Source organism: Dicentrarchus labrax, unplaced genomic scaffold (genome assembly GCF_905237075.1).
Source record: "Dicentrarchus labrax unplaced genomic scaffold, dlabrax2021, whole genome shotgun sequence".
In the NCBI taxonomy this organism is placed as follows: domain Eukaryota; kingdom Metazoa; phylum Chordata; class Actinopteri; family Moronidae; genus Dicentrarchus; species Dicentrarchus labrax.
In genome coordinates, this window is record NW_026136715.1 from 14,339,360 (window position 1) to 14,363,492 (window position 24,133).

Sequence of the window (24,133 nt, forward strand, 5' to 3'; positions counted from 1 at the left end):
CTGTCTTTCTTTCTTTCTTTCCTCACTGGTGTGCAGCATAACACAGCATCTGCGGTATGTGTTTGAGAGAGAGAGAGAGAGAGAGAGAGAGAGAGAGAGAGAGGATTGGCGGGTGAATCAGCCAGTGGCAGGAGAGAGAGCGAGAGACAACAAGAAAGGAGGGAAGGATAGAGGAGGAAGAAGGAGAGGGAGGGTGAATGAGCCAGCGGGGGTAGAGTGAGCAAACCAGCGAGTTGAGGAGAGGTAGAGGGAGGAGAGAAAGAGGAGGAGGGGGATGTTGCTGCTGCTGCTGCGACTGTTTCTCTGTGTCAGTCGGCTGCTGCTTGCCTGGCAAGCAGGAGGGAATACAGAGCGAGCGAGAAGCAGAGAGGGAGACAGAGAAAGAGGCTGGTCAGAGCTGTATTTATTCTAGCAGTGAGCCACAGACACGCTGTGAGGAAGTGGATTTAGGCACTGGACACAGATCTGCACATCCATGGATTACCAGCAGTGGGTAAGGGTGACTGCTACTGCCACTCTACTAACCCACTCATCATTTTCAACAGAGGGGTGAACCCACAGTCTCCCACAGCGGGGAGTCTGGCTCAGTCTGGACCCACTGGAGACAGAGAGGCATAGAGGGAGCACAAACCAGACAGACCAGACAGTCTTGCCGTTTTTACACCTTTTCTTCTCCTCTTTTCTCCCTCCATTTATTCTGTCTGCTTGTGTGTATTTCAGATTGTGTCACTGATGCTGTTGCTTGGCTCTCTGCAGGAGGGATGTTGGAGGCTAATGTGGCTAACATTAGCATGACGGCTAAGCCCAGAGAGCTGGACCTGAGGTCTGCTGCTGTCTCCTGCCAGGAAACTTCAGCCCAGGCCATGGCCTCTAGGAAGACCTCAGCCAAGCCCTCCACTCTGCCCCAGGGACCTCCACGTCCCTCTGGGTCAGAGCTCAAGGTCTACCGGCCCACATCTGGAGCTATCCCTATCCCAGTCCCCAATCCAGCCAGGCTCCGCAAGCAGCGATCACTTAGCAACTTGTGTGTGCTCACGGATGCAGAGAAGAAGCTGCACCTTTACCAATCTCCCCGCTGGAATGATGATACAGGCCGGCCCGGCACTGGCACCAACAAGCCGGGCCAGACTAAGACAGTTCAGGCTGGGGGTGGGAAACCACCACTTTCCCGGACCCTTTCAAAGTCAGAACAGTCTCTTTTCCAGGGGAAGCCCAAACCTTTCAGCTCCCCATGTGTGACTTCTAACGTGAGCAAGCCCAGTCGAATCCCTGCCCCTGGTAAACCACGGGGACCTTATGCTGAGGTCAAGCCCATCAGCAAAGCCCCTGAGGCAGGCCAGAGTGCAGACACAGACCCCGCAGACCACCCAACTAAGGCTAACTCCAATGGAGCTGGGAATACTGGGACTAATGGCAAGAAACTGGTGGAGAAGGGGAAATCTGGAGCTCTGTCAACAGAGGAGAAGAAAGAGAGGAAGGGGCAAGAGGGAGAAGATGATAAGGGCTTTCTCAAGGTGGACCCAGAATTAGTGGTGACCGTTCTGGGAGACCTGGAGCAGCTGCTCTTCAGCCAAATGCTTGGTAAGTCTGGTATTTTATCCCTATTTGGCAAGCACCTACAACACTTAGGACAGGCTACAATTGTGTCAGCAAGTTGACAACAGTTACTCATTGATTCAGATGGCATTGAATAGCGTAAAAATCCTCTCCTCTCCTCTCCTCTCCTCTGCTCTCCACACCCAATCCGTTCCCTCCAGCTCTGGCTGTAGCTCCAGCATCAACAGTGAATTTTAAATGAGTTCAGTCCCTATTGCAGCAGAGCATAATGTCAGTGTGTTTTTCTAAGTGTTTTTCACTATACCGTGGTGAGCGCTGGCAAAAATTCCCCCTGTTTACATCACTGTAGCAGTCAAATATGCTTTGTATATACGTGTAAAATTGATTTATTTCGTATGTATCTGTGTGGATACATACAGTTGGTCTCTTTGTGTGAATGTATACAAGCACTGTGTGCCCCCACGAAGCAGCTGAAGTAAGCACTTCCTGAGGGCTGACATTGTTTTGTTGTTGATTCATTAGCTAGCACGGGAGTGTTTTGTCCTGGTCTCATCTGACCCACTGCCACAGTGAGCTATATATATATTAATTCATCAAACGCCTCCCTCCTGCTTATCTCAACATATCTCTCAGTTATCCTTGTTACTGTCTCTAACTCCACATCCCTGTTGGGACAGGAGCATATTTTAAAATTAAAAGCAGTCCAGTCCTGTATGTATCTATATGTGTGGCAGTTGTGTATAATCTTCATGTTTCATGTCAACACCGCAGCCTCAGCAAGTCCTGGCTCACACCAAAATCAGCCATTCGTTAATAAAGGCCGTGTGAGTGGGACTAGTGGGGTGTGTGTTTTCAGTCGGTAAATAAAACGGCCGCATATTGAGTCAGGCTTCGGTCACAGTGGGCCACATATTTAGCCTTGCACCACTCCCTCACCCCCGCCACCCCCTCCCTCCCTTCTTCCCTCCAGCTCCATTGATCTCCGAGGGCCACTGACAGATGGTCACTATCCAACCCCCCCACCCCCGCCTCTTCCCCCTGTTACCGGGGGCAACGTGTGGGAGGAGAGGGGGGATCTGAGGGGGTGATGGCATGGGCAGGTAGTTAGCGTCCTAGCATTCACAGAAACACACTTACCCCCATGAATACACACACATCAGGGGCGAATGTACCAGGGCATATAGTATATCCAAAGTTTCAGCTAATGGTGTATTTGGGAATGATGACTGCATTTGTGACTAATAGGTCAAACCAGGGTCTAAATCTGCACCTATCATTCATTATTCATTCATACACACACACACACTCTGTCTCTGTGTGTTTTTCTCTCTCTATCTATTGCTCATTCTCTTTCTATCCCTCCCTCTCGGCAGGAGCAGATAGCATCAGAGAGTGAGGGAGATGGGGAGAGAATAGTGTAGCGGGTCATTATATCTGGCTTGATGCTAGGAAATCATTTTCTGTCCATCATCAAACCTCTCTGTGTCTTCCTCCTCTCTCCTCATTTCCTCTTTCTCTCTTCACCAGCTTGTCTCCTACAGCACAGCCCCAAATCACAGCTTGTGTGACCTTGCCCCTGTGGCCCTGTGTGTGTTTACTGTATGTGGCGTGTGTGTGTGTGTGTGTGTGTGTGTGTGTGTGTGTGTGTGTGTGTGTGTGCGTGCGTGCGTGCTTGCGTGCATGCGTGTGGTGTGTATCTGTGTTTGACCTTGTTCCTTGTTTCAGGGCTTGTTGTAATGTTACTGGCCACACCTACGTCAGGTAGGGAGGAGGGAGATAAGGATGGAAAAAACAGACAGCGAAAGTAGAGGAAGGAACAGGCAGGGTAAGAATTGAGATTTATGGGAGAGAAGTAAAAGGGCATAGGGAGATAAATGAGAGAGAAGGAGAGAGAGAGAGAGTCACTGGGGTAAAATAATGGTAATAGCCGATGACCTAAATTTCTACCTGGCATCCCAAGTGACCGAGTGTTGCTTTGGGTCATTACAGTCTGAGTCTACCACAACCTGCCTGAGGTTTGTCATAAAAACCACAGCAGGTGTGTGTAGTAGTGTAATAGTTGTCTAAGTAGACTCATACGTGTGTGTGTGTGTGTGTGTGTGTGTGTGTCAGGGAGAGGTTAATTGTAACTTGCCCTGTAGCTTGCGGCTGTGGGCTCATCTTTTATCGTATCTGCTTCTCCATTTCCGATGGGACGTGCAGCTAATTGGTTTCTGCTCCATGTGCTCTGTCATAGGAAGATAGATTATGGATGTTCAATGGATCATTCCCAGTGATCCACTCCTCCCCTTCCCATATACAGTCCCAACTTCTCATCTGCTTCCTACATACATGAAAACTATGTGTCATTAGTATCATATCATGATAAATCGACCTAACCCGGTCATAACCTGTTACGGAAGCTACATGTTAGCTGTTAGCTCTGTTAGCTACAGGGAGTAAAAATACAGTACGTGCCTGTGTCTTGAACATGTCATGTTATGTGGCAGCTACCAGCATGCACTGTGACACTGTCCTTTTGAGATTAGCCTACAGTAGTAGGCAAAGATAATGAAGAATGCCAATGAGGTCTAATCGGGATGTATAACCCAGGAACATCAACTATGCGCTTAATAGGGATAACTGTGCTCCCACACACACACACACACACACACACACACACACACACTCAATGAAGAAACGAAAAAGAAAAAAGCAATCCAGGAAATTTCAAGGTTAGACGTATACGTTAATCTTGCGAGGTGATTTAGGATTAGTGTCAGTATAATCTGTTTTTCTTTAATCGCACATACATGTTTTACCACTGAGTGATGAAGAGCTCTTTGTTAATTGGATTTAGAGAATTACTTGACTTGTGTCCATGGGCAGCAGTTCTGGACTTGCGGCGGTAATTCTCTCAACGGTAGAAGATATCTTGTTAACAGTATCAGCATCAAGCTTAGACATAGAGGCAGAGAATGATAAACTCTGTAAATTCTGCCTATAAAATGAGTCGACCTGAATGGCACTTTGTAAAGTATATACTGGATAAGCTTCCAGGGTAATCTAAAGCACTGAGCACCTCAGATGTGTGCCACTAATGACACCTCACGGTCCCATCCAGCACCCATAATGAGGTGTATGTGAGAGGGTAAGCTCCCTAAAGCAGTGGCCTTTCCCAGCATGGGGCAGGCTTGGTTTAGAGAGGATCCTGTCTAAAGACACCAGCAAGCATTTGGATTAGGCCTTGCATAAAGATAATGAGAAGATTCAGCCTCCATTCCACTAATCACAGATCTATCACCCTGGAAAAGGCCAGCCATCAAGACTAAAATGAATTACAGATTAAAGCCCAAAGGACATCTGTTTCGATGGAGATTTAGGTATTTGGGGGAATTTTACTTTATGAAGGATCAGATAGAGAAAATAGATTTAGGTTGAAAGATTGGAGAAGGCTCAGTGGAAGAGAACAAAATGCAACTCAGTGACACACGAATGCTCATAAAAGCAGCCTCGACTACCAACGTGCTTGTTATTTTAGTGTGACAGTGTATGGTGTGTGTGGGCATGTTTGTGTGGTTGATGGTTACTCTTGCATCCTCGTCAGCTGTCTGTGGAACAATAAACCCTACAGAGAAATTGACAAAGGCTAAAAAGGAAGACACAGGCAAACACACACACACACACACACACACACACACACACACACACACACACACACACACACACACACACACACACACACACACACACACACACACATAAACTTAACAGCTCTGCAGGAAATAACAACAAAGCAGCGTAGCTTTAAATGCCCAAAGCTTGCACACGCTCACACACACACAGTCAATGTGTGCAACATTCAGTCACTGATATCCTCTCCTGTCTATATCCCCTCCTGTATTCATCTTTTTGCCCGTGACAGGGTATTTTTCATACTCAGTCCCTTCATTGTGATCGCAGTGCTGAGTCTCTAATGTGATGCAGGTGCGGCCAGTGTGGCTGGTTCCACCCCCGGCTTCGCTGACTGAGGGATTTAGGGCAGTCGTCCTCCTGTAGAGGAGGTAGTGACAAGCCGAATAAACACAAATGCCCAAGGAAAGTGAGGAATAAAGCATCACTCTCATTCTCTCCCTCTCTTCCTCTCTTCCTCTTCCTCTCTTTCAACTCTGATGTGAGTTGACGGGTAGCAGTGTTCTGTCACCAGTCAGACAGCAGAGAGGATATTTCTGGTACAAGTGTTTCAAGAGGAAGACAGAGGACATCTTTTTATTGTGACAGGGATTTTGTCACCAGTAGTATTCATAGATAGAAATAGGAGTATTCATTCATATGGATGCATATATGATTATGCATTTTTTCCTCCTGTGTTGTGTGTGCGCGCCTGCGTGTGTGTGTGTGTGTGTGTGTGTGTGTGTGTGTGTGTATATATACATGTGTGCGTTTACAATGCTTTGTGGTCAGTCTCTAAAGACTTAATGCAGGAGCCATTGCATTAGTGCTGCCTGCTTCCTGCCATCTTCCTCCTAAATCATATTAGTACTCTCTGTGTTTTTGTCTCATCAGCTCTTACACAACATACACACACACACACACACACACACACACACGCACACTGCTTATCACTAAAAAAACAAGCAAGTTTGTATTCAAGTCTGAAAGATTTTAGTGCTTACTGATGTCACTGGAGCGCTCAGCTTTCCTACAATGAGTGTCACAAGAAAATTACCTTTAAATTGCTACTGGGTAAAACATCCATGCAAGTGCTTGGCTTAAATGTCAAGATGAAATAGACAAGATGGGTGTAGAAATGATTACAGACCATGACCATTCTACATTTAAGAGAGGGTCTGTAAGCGTTTCAGTCCCACTGTTCTTTTATTTCTGTTTTCATTTTCATATTTTTCTTACTGATCTTACCAGGCAATAACAGAAACCATGCGTATGCACTGTTTACTCATAAAGCAAAATGCAGTCTCTAATCTGATAGTGATAGATATGATATACTTAATACTTCTTGTGTGTGAGAGAGAGAAAGAGGGAGATAAAGACAGCAGGGTTATGTAGGCCGCCTTGTGATGAGGAATGTTTAGTATTCATCGTTTCGGTTCTATTTGTGCTTTCCTCTTATGAAAAGTCTCGGATACAAGCGCCTTGTTAGTGAGTTAGCTATCTGCATGTTGTAGCTGCTATAAGAAAACAGAATTAGTCGCACACACACATACATCTGAGTCTTAGGACAGCATTGTTACCTTTCACAACACCTCTGCTGATCCTATTTGTGTGGACTTGGTCACAAGTCAGTGGCGTGGGCCTATCACCTATTTAATGGTTACATATGTTTTTGTATTAAGGTTTTTATCACCCAATTATAAGTCACATTAAGTGAAATGTCTAGAGGCATAACATTTTGATCATGCTTACTCTCCTATTAGATTTCAAAAACCTACTAAAGGAAGTTGTCAGGTTTGAGTTATAAACTGAATTTTGCACAGTCCAGCTGCAGTTCTGTAGCTAAAAAACAAAACTGAGTGGTAGAGTGAAATCCTATCAAACCTGCAGATGTTTTGTAAACAAACACTGCCGCATGCACATAAACCAAAATGCAAACATACAGTTAGGGTTGGGCAATACTCCCAGGTAGCTATCCTCTCAATATCTCTGGTTTAATGAGGCCGCCTTGGCTTTGTGACAATAGATTTGGAGTTTCTGTGTCAGTGATGAAGTACTTTGACATGTCATGTATTTACCAGGGTTATTTTACAGCTTATTTTATTCCTATCAGCTTCTCAGTTGGCTTTCCAGAAATTGTACAATATCTTGATACATATCCACAGTATGAAATTAAATTTGCTGTGATAGAAGATTGTCATGTCAACTAGAGCTGCAACGATTAGTTGATTAATCGATTGATCCATCAGCAAGACTTCTACTGCTATTTTTGATAGATTGATTTTAAGAAAGATTGCCCACATTTTCCTGTTCCGGTTTGTTAAATGTGAATATTTTCTGGTTTTCTTTAGTCTTTAATGATAGTAAACTGAATATCGTTGAGTGGTGGACTGTTGATCAGAGAGAGCAAAACATTTGAAGTCATTTCCTTGGGCTTCATCTTTTTTTTTGACAATATACTTAAATCACTTTGTCAAGAAAACAATGCATTTTGTAAAGTTTTACTGGAGATGCTTGTTTACTTGCTGTCATCAGTTCCACCTTCCCATCACCTTATTAACAGGGCAGGCACTGCACACACAGAGCCCAGACTGTCTGCCTGACATGTGAGAGAGCGGAGCTGCAGCTGGGTTTAAGCACATCGTAAAATACAGTTCCACAGGAAACAACTCTCTTGAACAAAAATACACCCAAACATTGCCACACATTATGGTCTGCCTTGGCTCACTGCTGGGTTTATTCACTATGTGTCTGTGTGTGTGTGTGTGTGTGTGTGTGTGTGTGTGTGTGGCTCAGTCAGTATTTAGACTGCTTCTGATTTAGATTTGAGCTGAAAGATTTCAAGCATACATAGGAAGCACCCGAGATACTCCTGAAAGCTATAGACACTTGACGTTTTACGATGGCACACACACATCCATCAAGCGGGTTGATTGTGTTTTCCTTCCAGGTTTTTTTGTCCCTACATCTATATACTGTGTGTGTTTCTGTGTGGTGTATGTGTGTTTCAGATTGTGCCTCTCTTTACCTCTTTATTCTCAAAGCACTTCACTCACGTTTAATCTCCTCCATGCAGCTTGGCATAGAGGAATACACACATGCGCACCCTCATTCCTCTTTGGGTTTCTGAGCCTAATCGGGAGGGCTAGAGGTGAGATGTTCTTTTGGTGTTACCTCGGTGAGCTCTCGACCTTCTTTTCGGAGAAAGTAAACTTATCTCTCAAGTCGCTTAAAGCTTCCTCGTCCTCGCCTCTAAGCAGATAGGTCTGTGGTTAAGGAGATATGGCCAGCGTGTTTATGTGTGTGCTTTGGTCAACGTCCAGAGGCACATTTTGGGTTGTGGAGATCTGGGCTGAGAGGATAAGAGAGAGAAGTTTGAAGGTTTGTAACTCTGTACTAAATACTGTGCAGATGATTCAGGATCTATTTGGAATATTCCCATCTGTCGGTCCACATGTCTGCAACTGTGTTTCACTGTGTTGCTCATCCTCTCTGTCTCTGTAATGGAATCTACTCTTACATAAGGGTTCCCAATTTTAAATGGATTTTTTACACAGTCAGCTGCCCCAAACCACCACTATCTCTCAATATCTTCTCTTTTCCCACACATGAGCATTGACACACTAATCTTTTTGTCATGGTAAGATTGCTGTGGCACAGATGCAATATTGTGCTCTGATAGGCTCATTAACCATTCATGTCCCATATCAGATATGATCTTCAAGGGCTCTAATATCCTGTTGCGACATCCCGGTGAAGCGGATGAACTGCATGCGTGTGTGTGTGCAAGTGCATGGATGCACATTTGGGTGTATTAGCGTGTGTTTGTCGGCCCCGTCCAGATGTGCAGGAATGGCTGTATGTTGTAATGCTTCCTGTTTTGCAAACTGTCTAAGGTCAGCAGAGGGCTATGATGCTAGGTTGAGTGAAGACAGAGGGCAGAAAAATAAAAGGGGAGAAGACGAGGAATATTCTTCCCAATGGCCATGTCAAACAAAATACAAAATAAAGAACTAGTAGCCTAGCAGTCTCATATACACATTGTGTGTGTGTCTCTGTTATCACATGCCCTACTTTTGTCTCACCTTTCCATTTTTTGCCGCCATGGCCCGAAGAAACATTCTCAAAAAAGCAGGACGCAAAAACAATAGCAAAAACCACAAAGGTTTTACTAGCATCCTGTTTGTGTGATTGTTGGATGTCAGGAATGCTGTAATAATTGTCTTTGTTGTGGACAAACCGCCACTTTGGAAGTGTATGACTATTTTAAAGACTTACACGCATGGCTGGAGGTCCAGACATTTTGTAATGTAGTAGCAGTGATGCTCAACCACATACATCTATCATGTGATAAGCGTACTGCAGCCCGAGGACTGTTACAGTGACACTAACGTATGTGCACACACGTGGACAGGAAAGGGACAAATGAAGTCCGGAGGGAAGGAAGGAAAGAATAGAAACAGGAGCCATTACTCAGACTTTCATTCATATTCTGCAAAACTGAAAGACACACGGCAGATGAACTAACACACATTAACAGTCAGTACACAGAAAACACATTGTCAGAGAAGGATGCACAAACACATACACACCCGTATGCACATAATGGCGGACTACTCCTGCAAGAACAGAGCCATTAGTGTGTCTTTGGGGAGTTTTTTTTTTTCTTTCTAATGGAGAGGAGAGTCAAGTGACCCAAGAGAGGAAACCAAGTGGACAGCAGTTTCACTCAGACATCCACATCACCAAGCGTACTCTTCCTCTACTTTTAAGGGACAAGGCTGGCAATATTTTATGTGTTTCTTACTGTCAACAAATTCCATCAAAAGACAAAAATCAGAAATGAAATTCTCCCACAAACAAATATTGCCTATGTAGCTAAGGCCTGATATAGCTTATTTCTCTGTGCCACAGATGTCTGTTGTTGTCCAAAGACTATTAAAAACAAATGAGTCACACTGTTGCACTGGGTGACATGTTCCTTTGTGGATAAACACAGGTACTGTAGTTTTTTTAGTCATCCTACATACACCGCCTCCTGAAAATACTCACTCACGCACAAAGGTGTATTAATCTTTAGTTGAAAATAGTTTTTATTATTATTATTATTAGGCAGCAAAATGCTTTCCCAAAACACAATTCTAAGTCATTTTTAAAGTATTTCTAGATTAACGTCCTGCATTTGACAGTCCGTCTTGAGCACCATGTGAACATCTGCCTAAGCTTTGCTGTCTTGAGGATTATTAAACAAGCTTCGTAATGATGCTGCTAATTCAAAGGCCGTCTTGTGACCTGACCACACACACAATAAGAAAGAAAAAGGCAGTGCTTCTCTACATTTATGGTGTCTTGCCATCTGTACTCTTGTTGTGGTGTAGTAGGCTGAATATGCCAAAATAAAATGCCTCTTTCTTTTATCCTTTACACCTCTAACTTTGTGCACTTAGAATAACACTCTTACTCTCACTTGCTGACTCTCATTTCAAGAGTCTGAGTGGGCCATTATGAAAGGCTCCTCAACTGGTTTCACAGCCTCTTCAGAGCTGGAGTGTATATTGAGAAGAGGCAGGTGGAGCCCACCATCCCAACCCGTACACGCACACATGCACTTCTACACACACACCACACGCTCAGTTTAAACCAAATCAGTATAATTCATCTGCACCCCTGGGGAGCTGCCAAGGCTGACAGGGATATTTGCATCCCTAATTCCCCCGACCACCACCAACACACCCCCCTGCCAGCTGGGACCACCAGGGCCAGGGCAGAGGCGGGACAGGAAGTCTTTTTCAGACTTGTACTCACGCACACACATATACACACAGGCACATACACAATCACACAGACCGTATCTAATCAATTTGACGCCGATGTTAAACAAAGCTCACGTTTAGGGTAATTAAAATCGGCCAATTAAAGCCTGTATGTGTGTGTGTGTGCCCAAGTGTGTGTCAGACTTTGTCTGTGTTTGCATTTTTTAGGGGTTCTTTGTTCCCGCTAAACCTTTGTATGAGTAGTTTACAAAAATATAACATTTTAAAGCTGAAAAGTAGCTCTCTTCAGTAACTCCATACTGTGCATCACTACCTTTCATGTGAGCACCTCCAGCAAAACAAAGTAGTTCTATTTTTGTATATATTTCTTATTATGAAACATTTGCACTGTGTATGAATGTGTGTGAGTGTGAGCGGCAGAAGGTTGGATCACAATGATTTCATCATCTCTCCACTGAGCTGCCTGTCCCCAGGGCTACCTAATCAATTGTCTATGTGGCCTTCTCTTTAGGAGAAATCAATCCAGCTTTATAAATTGGGTCTGGTGGTTCTCAGTGTGTTGCTGAGTTTGTGCATATGAGTAGACCCACTGTGCATATACATATGTGTGAACGTGAGCATAGTGTTTAGTCTGCAGCTGTTGTTAAGATTGACACCTCTGGCAGCTCATGATTTGCCCTCCTCACTCATTAGAATGGCGTCTCCCTCTTCACCTCGTCACTAGCCAGCTGGACGGATTTATGGGAGGGGTGGTTGTGAGCTGGGGGGGGTCAGGGTCATATGTGTAGTAGATTTCTTCAGTATATAGAATATGCGGGTTCAGTATTTATTTTGAATATTATAACGTTTACTAGTTTCACCAGTTTTGTTAGCATGCTAAAATTTAGATCAACAATAACAACAAAACACAAAGCACAGCTGAGGCTGTTGGGAATGTTGGCGTTTGGTCATAGGGAAAAAACAATTCATTGTAGGGGAACATGAATGTGTTAACCAATTTTCATACCAAAATTCACATTTCACTCTTCTTCAGGGTAGCACTAGAAAAAAAATTAGGAAATAACCAAAGTCAATCGGATTCATTGGAACATGAAGGTTTGTACAACATTTCACAACAAGACATTTGGTAGTTGTTGAGTTATTTCAGTTTTTGGTGGACTGAAGCAGCTATACTCTGTTTACGGTTTCCTGTAAATTCTGTCGTGCAATTTTTTAGTACATTTTTAACATGTGGAAAATACAGGTGGAAATTAGCAATGTAAGTTCGCTTTTGACAAAATCTGGTAAAACTTCAAAATGATAAACCCTAGATATAATGTATTTTTATAAGAATGATTTTGTAACTGTCGTGGTTGTCCCTCGGTCATAGTAAATTTCTTGCTGTACTCATTTGGGAGTCAGCTGGCCAGTTATAATGGTCTATTGAACTGAACCTCAGGGGTTAACAGACTGTCCCATATCTTACCACTTTTATCAGCTTCCTCCATCGCGCACAAATACACATCAGAGGGTAGGAGAGAACACAAGGGTCAAGGTCATGTGATGCAATTTAGGTGTCCTGATTAGTTTACTGTCTATCTGAGACTATATTTGATGGATTATATGTGTGTAAATCTTTCCTGGTTCTCAGTCATACTGTAGGTCTGACCCCTGACTAGGTATGAGCTTGAAGCCCAAAATATTCTATAATAGTAGCAACAACAGTGCGAGCAGGACCACCATATCAAGCTCTCAGAATGACATGTTTTGCATGGGTGTCCATTTCACTAAGTGGTTTTCTTTGATTGCATCCAGGCTTTCAACCCCCTGGAGGAGTTGTCTGAACAGGGACACTCACACACACACACACACACACACACACACACACACATATTAAACAGCAGTTGGCTGGATGGCCCAGCATGAAACTACGTGGCCCAATCTGAGCAGATTACAGCATATTAGGAAGGGGTGAGACAAATGCCAATGTGTCCCCTGGTGGGTTTAAATGAGAAAAGGCTTTTGGTTTATTCTGCCGTGGAGAGAGCGGGGGCAAAGGGGAACAGTGCAATGAGCGGGCACCAGGTTATTTTGAGTGAGGGTGGTTGGAGAGGAGGGAGAGAGGGATCCAGGCAGACGGAGAAAGTCTTCAAGGTCTCCACTGTTGTTTTGTCGGTCTGACTGCCATCATATTTAATTTAGTTTGCTCCACTGCCATCTGGAAAAACTGTGCGCACACTGCCACTATTACAGCTGTCATGTCTTTTCCTTGTGAGCTTCTCTAGTTCATCATTTTAGCCTGTTCCCCTGTTATAGATTAATGTTCAGGCTTTGTTTAGATGATTAGGTGTAATCCTAGATTTTGGTCACTGGGTATGGGGAATGAATATTACAGTATATGATCAGTCTATAGCCAATAGAAGAAACATCCATGGTCATCATTTATTAACTCATATTTGGTCAGTATTGGTCAGTATATGGAGTATTTATTATTATTATTATTATTATTAACTCAATGTGCATTAGTACATATATATTTGTTAATGTTTGAACATAGGGAGGCAGTATTTCTTGTCATCCACTAATTATGTAACACGGGATTTCGTCTCTAAAAATATCCCTTTCTGTTTGTGTGCTTGTGTTTGTGTGCATGCTGTGTGTATGCACCCCTGCAGACCCGGAATCTCAGAGGAAGAGGACCGTGCAAAATGTTCTGGACCTTCGACAGAACCTGGAGGAAACCATGACCAGCCTGAGAGGGGTGCAGCTCAACCACAGGTCAGCCACACACACGCACGCATGCACGCACGCACGCACGCACGCACGCACACACGCACGCACACACACACACACACACACACACACACACACACACACACACACACACACACAAACAGCACTGCATAAAACAAACAGGAACCAGGCAAACAAGCCAGGAATAGTTAGTAAAAACAGCAGTTTGATGGGCAGAGTCTTATTGACATTGCTAACAGTGTGTTGGGGTGTGGTGGTTAACTGCCTGTTGGTTCTCAGATCAATATCAGTATTCCTGATAGACCAGTAGCCATTAGTCTGTCATTTTCTGCCTGCTCTGCTCTCCCTCTGCGTTGGTTAATACGGAACTGAAGCAGGATTAGCTCAAAGCTTACTTCAAAGCCGACCCTGCCAATGCACACTCACGACTCACATTCAGACACACAACGAAACTTGCAATAATGCTATGATTAAGTGTACGTGAGCGATTGTGTGTCCTGTCCCTTCCTGTCTTTCATTGACTGATTCTGATTGCATTCAGCCCATCCTCGGGTTTTGTCCTTGAGAGCTTACCCTCTGTCTGCCTGTCCGTCGGTCTCCTGCCATGCATCCTCTCTCAGTCCCTCAGTGGGAGCTCCCTACTTGAAGAGCAAATCAGCAGATGGTTCCCTGCTGGACTACATTTCCTTTGCCATTCATACTTTTATCGTACTGTAATAACCTTGAATCACTCCCCGCTGTCCCCGAGGATCATATTCTGCTTTGAGGCCTACAGCCTGTCTGTGGACGTTTCTTGTGCAAACAAGATGTCACATTCCCTGTGAAAAACGAGTGTTTTGAGTGTGAAATTTGCATGAATTAAACAAATGGATTGGTGAGCAGGCAAATTGTTTTGTTTACACATATTTTTGCTGATTTATACTATGTGCACAACAAGCAGAAAGCCTGTGTAAACCCATCCTGACAAGACGGGTAGCATCCTCTCTGTCATCCCCTCTCCACTTCTTTCCTGCCTGTTTTATGTTAGCGGTTAAGCATTTCATGTGAAAATGTCTCCATTGATGGTTTTTGTGGAGATGACTCTGTATTCTGCAGACAAGATTAATTTGAATGTAGCAGGCAAAAGCATGCACTGTCACACAGTTTGAGAGCCGGCAACTTTTAATATGCTAATTCTCATCATTCTCACCTCCGACACTAAGCAGTGATGTGCTGCTTTTGCACAGGAAATGCATGATATTGTGATGTTAGTGGTGCTGATATTTGTTGACTCACACAAATGTGCACTGGCATAAAGTGACAGGGCTGAGCAGTTTCAAGCAGAGCACAGAGGAACATAAAGGCATGTTTTCTGACAGGAAAATATCATGGAAACACACACATGCACACATATTACTTACGCATTGGTACAAATATACAAAGGTACACACATACACAGACATCTGAAAACCAACTAATCCCTAAGCTCTTGTAAAATATACAGTTTTATACTCTGAAACCCCCTCTGAGAGAAGAGGATGCTGGGTGGGGAGAGGAGGAAAGATGATTGGATGAAGGAAGCAGGTCCTAAGCTCTTCTGAAAAAAAAAAGAGGAAATGACAGATAGAGGTTCACTTCCTGTCTAAAACTAAAACTGTACCTGACCTCTTCAACCCTTTAAAGGAGTACATTGCTGTAAATACATTTATTTTTGGAAGCCTATGACTAATTTCGTTTTTTTTATACCATAGCTGTGTGGAGGGGACCATGTGCTATGACAGCGATGAAGCTGCTGCGTTCTCAATTTCCAGTCTATCAAATCGCTCCTCTCCGTTGTCATGGCGTCAGGGTCAAGCCAGCCCCCGTCTGCAGGCTGGTGAAGCTCCGTCCACAGGTAACACCCAGTCAGACGTTCCCATCCGGATCAACCACACCTCTCGTATCCACCTCATCGAAGCACTGGACGACTCGGATCCATCCCTTCTGAAGGGAGATTACCTCAGCAACAACGACCTCGGCGGGAAAAGCCCGAACGAGGACGATGATGAAGATGATGATGATATTGATGATCTTGGGAATGGGTAAGTTGTGCTCTTTTTTATTTGAAAATGTTTTCACCGTTGCTTCATTAACCTGAGCAGCATAAAGAATATTTTATAACCTCACCACGCTGCAGGAACCAGGACACTTGTGTACTTGTGTGTCTCATCAATGAGCTTAACATTGCTTGCGAGATGAATCCTGCCACCTGCCAACTGTTACAACCCCACAGCTGCAGTCAGGCCTTTAGTTTGGTTTACCAGTACAACAAAGCCTTGATCAGCCCCTCTATAATGCATCACAAGCCCCCTCATAGAGTCTGCCTTGACACTGGCAGCTGTAGCCCCCCCTGGTGCAGCTGGCTCTACCATAGTCAGAAAAACAGCCCTCTGGCAGAGTCCGGGATGATGTCACAATCATCAAGCCCCCTTGCAGAGATCATCCTGTCAAATTCAGCTGCAAGGCCGCCAGCTTTGCCAACAGGCTTCCATGTGGAGGACCCCTCGCAGCGTTGGCTCACCAGAGCCCCCTGGCAGAGCTAGAATGCATGTCTTTGGAAAACTGGTAACTCATTCTGCCTAGCCAATGTGGGATCAGCCAGAGCTGTCAAGGTCAGAATGAGGCTTGTTTTAAAGTAGCCATGGATTCCGTGGATCAAAAGATTTAATGTTGAGATCACATCGGAAAACAATATGTGAGTCTTTTTGCATTTGTTTATCAGAAATATTCATCAGCATGTTTGTTGTGTTGTGTAGTGGTTGTTACCCAGGTGGTGTAAGCCTTTGAAACTTTGTTTTCTCCTATAATTGGAACATCTTCTGTGGTATTGTTTGTCACATCTCACACATACACCACGAGGTCTCCACGAGGCTGTGGCTGCAGCAAAGACCGTGAAATTCACACGAAAAGGGTCTCTAACCGTAACTTGTTATTTACTTTAAAATGGACTAGGAGGAATTATCCTAATCATGTTAATGTAAATGTGTGTGTCTGTCTGGGCGTTATTGATGACAATAACATAGTGACTCAAAAAGATTGTGTATTGTGCTTTTGGGAACATTGTTTTTGTTTGACAGTTGAATCAGGGAGGGACATCTCATAAGAGTTTTAGCTCCCTGAGTCTCCATCAGTCTGTCTCAGTAAGACAACACATTGCCTTATGACCTGATGACTAATCCAAGAGAATTACATTACATCAGTGCACAAATAGAAGAAATTAAGTCTAGTGAAGAATGACCTATGTTGTGTTCCCTGGACTTCCTTGGTTAGTTTTGGAGAATTTGCAGCCCTTGACCCAATATGAAGAGTTATGACACAACAATTTTAACTCATTTGCTCACACAGCATCATGTTTCACCGACCAACTCTTAGCTCAGTGAAGAAAAACACAATATTTCATTGTAAACTAGGATTCTGGCAGCGTGTGTGTGCTGCAGAGCTCATCCAACCAAACTTAAAAAATTCCTCTGCTGGCCACAGCTTGACATCTCCATGGTAACCACAAAAATGCACCCCAAGTCACCAGGAAATCAGTTGCAACACAGTTCAGGTCCCTGTAGTGTTATTGTGTATCTGGTGATGGCCTACAATTAGTGGTTGTACAGGTTTATGTTGTGCTTTGTGTGAGGAAGCAAAACAAAAGGCAACATTTGTTGGCAGGCCAAAGGAAAACGATTGAGAAAGAGAGATGATAGACAGACAGGCAAACAGACGGACAAAGAAAAAGAGGATAATGCAGCTGTTTTCAAATGGTGACTGAGTTCATTAAGATTTTATAGTTAATGTTGTATCATGATGTCTCAATCTTTAGATCAATTATCTTTGAAGATACACTAGGCAAGGGTTCGGGCAAAGTGGAATATTGTAACATGTAAATAATCTAATGTAATCCAAAACAATTGCCCTTCAGAAAATGTTCAGTTTTTGTTGAGATCGTGTTAGAGAGAAGTTGATTCTATGGCTGCAGCTAATGATTATTTTCATAATTGACTAATCTGTTCAATATTATAATATTTATAGCAAATAGCAAATCCTCAGATTCTTAGAACTAGTGAATGTTTGGCATTTTAGAGTGATACATGTCAAACTATGTATATTCATTTTTTAAATTTTTCTGTTGCTCGACTGATCAACTTCTCATTTTGGCATCCACTGGATCATTTATATGGTCATTTTGTGTCTGTAGGCTGTGGTGTGGTTCCTGCTGTAGCTTCAGACTGTTTTTACCACTAGAGGGCATACTAGTTCTGCTGTTCCCCCTTTCCTCGCTGCTATCCGCCCATCAAGTAGCCCCATGCTGAATTACTCTCCCTCATAATTTATTACACATACTCATCCATTAAACATAGAGGCAGTACCCCTGTCATACAGAGGTCACAGTACACTACCATATCTCATCCCAGCATATATAATACATTGGATTTCCCCACATGCATTATGCATCACAAACACACATGTTCTTTGTTTGGGTGATGTAGTCTTCATCTCTTTGTTCTGTTAAATTGTGAGAAAACAGAGTCTTGAAATATTAGAGTATGGCCATAAACAAATATGGGTGAGCATGATCTGACTCATCGTGGGTCTTACTGTGACTCACTTGAGTTATACTGTATAGGTATGAGTCACATTCACATACAAAGTTAAGTTTACTGTGACGGTACCATGACCTGTCTGACACACACACACACACACACACACACACACACACACACACACACACACAGAACTATCTGTTTCCTGTCCTTTTCTAGCCGGGGCCTCTTCTCGTCTGATGAGTACCACTTAAATCTGGAACCAGACCCCTCCCAGTATCCCCCACCGCACTCTCACTCTCACACGTCATTCTCACCGGGAAACAGCAGGAAGGGGGGATGATGAGGTGGTCATTCCCTTGAGTGTGTGTGTGTGTGTGTGTGTGTGTGAATTAACAGTAATGAAATGTGGTCCAATGTAGGTTGAAACTTTGGAAACTGTGACAGTTTTAGAGGTTAGGACTCAAATCTGCACTACGTAAACGTCATTGAGATTAGTGCAGACCTGTGCATTAACAAAGCTGATTGGTTGATCCAACGTCCTGTTGAGAGGTTTTCTCAGTTTTTTCTTTTGGTTTGAGCGTACATGTCAGCATAGTACTGCCACAAACAATCTGTTAGCAGACCATAAGAAAATGAATTCCTCTTCAAGGCACTTCAGCTTGTTAGCCATCTTAGATGAATCATTGATGAATCCAAATTCTTTCACACACCTGTAGTGGTTTATTTGTCACTGTGGTAAAACTGATTTCGGTTTCCTGATTTCTTCTACATTTTCTTTACATTGTGCTTTGCTAAATGTGACACTACTTCCTAGTGGACATGTACATTATAACCCCAATCTGAATGAGGACAGGATTTAACCATTAACAGCCGCTGTGTGTAACCAGTAGGAATAGCAACTGTATCACCTCATCTTTCTCACAGCCTCCACATTCCTCCCATTCCCAAAAGATTGGATGCCTGTGATTGACACAAAAGTCCCATTTTCATAATAGAGACAAGTGAGAAATCTGCTGTCTAGAGAAGAGCTCTAGAGACAAAAGCCCAACAGGGTAAATGCTATGCTTTGTCATTAGCTTGTTTCTCTTGAGATCAACACATAAACATATATATATATATAGTGCTCAGAAAGGGAGATTAATAACTATGTGTGTGTGTGTGTGTGTGTGTGTGTGTGTGTGTGTGTGTGTGTGTGTGTGTGTGCTTTTATGAAAAACCTATACAAAGTATAACGTTAATCTACATACAGTAGCTGTCTGAGCCAGAGAACTAGGATTGATAGTCTGTATCGACTTCCGTTGTTGTCGCTTGAGTGGTGATAATGGGCTCAACATAGACATACACACGTGTCAACGATTGGATGAGCTTGCAGCTTGTTTTCTGCCCTGCTGGGCCCAGACGCTTTTATTTCTGGATGAAGAGGCTCCCATCCTCAGCGACCTCCCATTAGTAAACGCACAGTCTCCATGGTTACGCTGTGAGACAAGCTGGTTCACTGCACTAAATATCTGAATTATGAAAACATTTGTTTGGAGCAGGTCCTACACACGCACAGACACACACTAAGTTCCCTGAAGCTTTTCAGTCTGCTGGTTTAAGTGTTTTGAGTTTGTGCTGTCTGCTTTCCAGAAAAGCAGAAGTGAGCTGGTTGCTCTTAATAGTAATCCTGCAGAGTACAGGGAACTGAAACAAGAAGAGGAACATTTTAATAGAGAAGTAATCTGTTTTGAACACAAGAGATGACCATAATAAGCTTTGCTGTCATCAGGAGTCACTTTAGCCTCATGCCTGCCACTGCATGTTTGATGTTATTCAAAAACTGGAGGTCATTATTTGGCTCTTATTTGATGGCTATCTGACCATATCGATGGTTTAAAGGACTCTAATTATGTTCAACCCCTAGACCTTGTCGTTACCTTTAAACCTTATCTCCATTGGGACAGAGTGCTTACTGAAAACCACACTCATGCGTGTGTGGAGACTAATGTTATTTCCCTCAGGTCAGTCTCGATCCTGCTGTACTCTGACCCCATCTACTGGCCAAAAACTAGAACCTCACATGCACACACAGAACCCTAATGCAGCCTGACACGTCTGATTAATGAATTCCTCTCCCCACATCTGGACCTGGTTTACGTTACAGGTGACGGATCCGCTCACTCACTCTCTCTTTCTCTCCCCCTCTCTTTCTCACACACATACACATACACATACACCTCCTCCTGATGTGATCCTCAGTGGACACACCCAGGGCTTCCCTCTTTCTGAGAGCCAGATCTTTACACTATGACTCATACTGCGGTCCAGTTACAGACCCCCTCCCAAAAGAACAGCACTAGACGCTAGTCACAACATGGGCTGAGATCAAAATGGGCTGTGATGAAATATGTTGGGGGAAAAGAAGAGAAATGACTATTTTTGCCATTTTGACTGTGAGCTAACACTAAGACACACATATAGCAAATGTAATCTGACGCACAGGTGATTCAATGATTTAGTGTGTGTTTATATTTGCTGCTATCAAAGCATTGTTAACACCAGAATGAATTAAAGAGGTTGATGGTGAAATCTGTCCTCTAACAAAAGAATCTGACTCTGGAGTGACTTTTAAGACTGATTTGAGGATTTTGGGACATAAAACAGTGGTAAAAGAGACACATTTAAGATCAGTTTAATTTCTTTTTTTCCCCCTTTTTTCTTTTTTTGGGAATATGATCCCAATTGAATAGTTTAATGTGTCTTTTGGATTTGTACAAAAGGCTCTATGAGTAAGTTACCTCTCTTCTGAGTTACTTTTACCTTCATAATGATGTTGAACTCTGAACTAGATCCTTCTCAGTTTGTTATGGATTATGCCATTAAAAGACTACCTTTAGTTTTGTATGTTTATCCCATTTACTGCTAGCTATTTTGCAAACTGTACTGGAGTGTATCTCCCTTGGTTACATACATTGACAATATATTTAAGGTTACATACCATTTCCATATGTTATGAAAATCAAAAGCACAAGTAAGTAAAAGATTAGCGAAAAAATAGCATAAACTCCTACAAATGGTGAATCTTGATCAGCATACATTTGAAAGAAAACACAGCAGTTTCACAGACTCTGCCTTCTGTGATTTAAAACACTAGGTGGCGTGTTGAGCCATTTTCAACCCAAGAAATGCAGTACAGTCATAATTTAGTTTTCAGCTCGGAAAACATGTTTAAATGTGCACTTTACAAAATCACCAATTCTGCATTGGAAAATGGTCAGCAGAGCTATTAACTACATCATGATTTGTAGTAAAGGGACTGAAAGCAAGCAGCAAAAAATACTGCCTTTTAAGATGAATGCGTTAAGGATCTATTTCTCCACTGAACAATATCACAAATGTGTACATTTCTGCATCAAGATTTCTGCCTTTCTCACCACATTATTCTCTCTGTCTGTATGACATTGTGTGTCAGAGACAATTCGCATGAAAAGTTGATGAGAGGCAGATTGAGGTGGGGTTCAGGAGGGTGATGGGCCGTGTGTTGTTCTTGTCATCCACTACCTGCTCTTCTCTGGGCCTCTCTGGCTCTGTACGGCGCTCCGTTGGCTCTATCTGCCCAGTGCGGCGTGTAATCAATTACTTTTCCTGTCATTATGGAGGGAACTTGACTGAACGGAGGAGTGCGCTCTTTCTTTGTTCTTGCACGTGTGGCCAAAACACTGGAGAGAACACCCATGGAGAACACACACGCACACACACATACACAGCCATTCACCATGACCAGATGAGCATACATGAACAGAGTCATGTGGGGATTATTTTGTCATTCTGTATTGTCATCTACATGCAGTTGGAGAGGCTTTTCAGTTTCATTTTGAGTTAACAATGCATGAAAGCCACACTTACACTATTAAATAATTAGATTTAGTTCACATCTAGTACCTTAATTTGTATTTAAATATATTGTTTATCTGCCTGGCTATTTTTCTCAGGGATGATGTAACTGGCTCCAGCTGTAACAGCAGGATACCGCTGACAAACAATAATGACATTAATCTGTTTGTCTGTTAAAGTGGCACAAATACACACCCACCCACAAATGCTACTCATATACACCTACTGAGGCACACACACACATATACACAAACACATTAAAAGATTTAACAGAGAGTAACATATGGGGCTGCAGGGGGATTTGCAGGCCTAGAAACCCCCTGACACCTCCTGTTTCAGTGAGAACAATGTCCTTATGTACCTTCTTTATTCTCTTATGTTTGCTGAGGCAGTTTGAGCCACATGGTTTAATTATTAACTCTCTTAATTCATCATTAAACTGCATAGTTAAGTCCAAACAAACAAGGAAAAGTGAATGAGACTTTGTCAGTTTATCCACTGTGACTTTCACCGTTGCTAAAGAAAATATTTGCTGTCCTTCTTTTCTTTTCTTCACTCTGTCCACACACACACGTACAGTTACACACATACGCTAGTGTTAATGTCCAAGATGACTGCAGTCCATTTTTACAGAAATGCTTGACTTATGTCAAGGATATGTTTAGTTTGACTATGAGCCATCTCATTATTGTGAAACATACTGATGTTGAGCAACAAACACATGTTCTGGATCGGAGCTTGGGAACTACACTTACATCCCTCTGAGAGATTTTCCCACATCCTGCTTTGGAATGAAAGAAAAGTTCAGGAAAGTCAAGAAAGTTAATCTTTTCTCTGCTTTCTTGCTGGCCTTTCCTTTGAACTTCTACAGCATGTATCTGCTTTTCCCAATATGACACTCTCTCTTGAAGGCCCTGTCAATTTCATCCAACCAAACACCAAAACCACTGTCACGGCTACTGTTGCCTAGACGCCCCCCCCTACTGAGGCCTGGTAAATCTCTATGGAGACGCTATGGCATAATCCTCGCTAATCCCTGGCTTCCTCTTATGGCAGGGTTGGAAAAGAATAAGAGAATAAGAGGGACTTGGTCAGCAGACTGCAAGGACAGGGGGGCGTGGACGGGGGGGTTTGGTGAGTGAGTGAGTGTGTGTGTGTGTGTGTGTGTGTGTGTGTGTGTGTGTGTGTGTGTAGGACCCCCACATAGTTCAGAGGGACGTGTCACCATGTCAACAATATGAGTGTGCAAAGGAAATAAACGGTGTGTGTGAGTAGTAGTTTTTAATGATTTCTCTTAATTTAAACATTCAACATCCTTACAATCACCAACAATAAAGTCGAGTCTTCACAGTCAAGTAAATAAAAACAAAACAAACTAGATGAGTGCACTCCAAGAGGAGGCTGGATCATGTTCAAAGAAAGAGAAAAAAAAAATCAGATTTGTGATGCCCAGTAATACATTTTGAAGTTGGGGAGACAAAGGCCTCCAAGGTTGTAATCCCATGGCAATTTGTCTAATCCTACTCTTAGAGTCTTGTGGTTCCAAATAAATTTCCTTACCATCTTATCTAGGTGCTTAAAACGACTCAGCTTCTTAAGTTACAGAGGTTAAAATGTCAAAACTTCTGCCAGATGACCAATTTGACCCCATTTCCTTTATGGAAACAGACCGATCCCACTCTTCCTGGAGAGGTTTACAGAATACACTTTCTTATGATATAATCACACCTGACCTATAGAAGAGATAAAAAAGGAGGAAATGACCTGAAAACAACAACTGATGGTGAACATGATGCTAAGCCAACAAGCACAGATATAAACCATATAGACTGACATCATTCAGTCAACAAACCTTTGCCTTTAAGACTTTAGTGGGAGGCTTCAGATTGAGTTTGTGTCTGGACTTTGAAGACTACAACAAAGACATTTGGATGAATAAAATATGTATGTGAACAATGCAGGGGTATAACTAATCTACTATTTTTATCATCC

General features: G+C 43.0%; 1 protein-coding gene across 17 annotated transcripts in view; it reads left to right on the forward strand.

Annotated features, from left to right (window-relative positions):
* The window catches only part of LOC127377892 (neuron navigator 1), an 85,232-nt gene that overhangs the window by 18,222 nt on the left and 42,877 nt on the right, over positions 1 to 24,133 (forward strand). For 10 of the 17 annotated variants that reach the window (XM_051426176.1, XM_051426174.1, XM_051426177.1 and 7 more), the window contains 3 exons: positions 721 to 1,581; positions 13,637 to 13,739; positions 15,446 to 15,775. In XM_051426176.1, the coding sequence (XP_051282136.1) occupies positions 721 to 1,581; positions 13,637 to 13,739; positions 15,446 to 15,775 (1,294 nt within the window). Of the gene's footprint in view, positions 1 to 258; positions 494 to 720; positions 1,582 to 13,636; positions 13,740 to 15,445; positions 15,776 to 24,133 lie in introns of those variants that run through there. The other 7 variants (XM_051426183.1, XM_051426191.1, XM_051426186.1 and 4 more) reach the window with 5 other exon arrangements.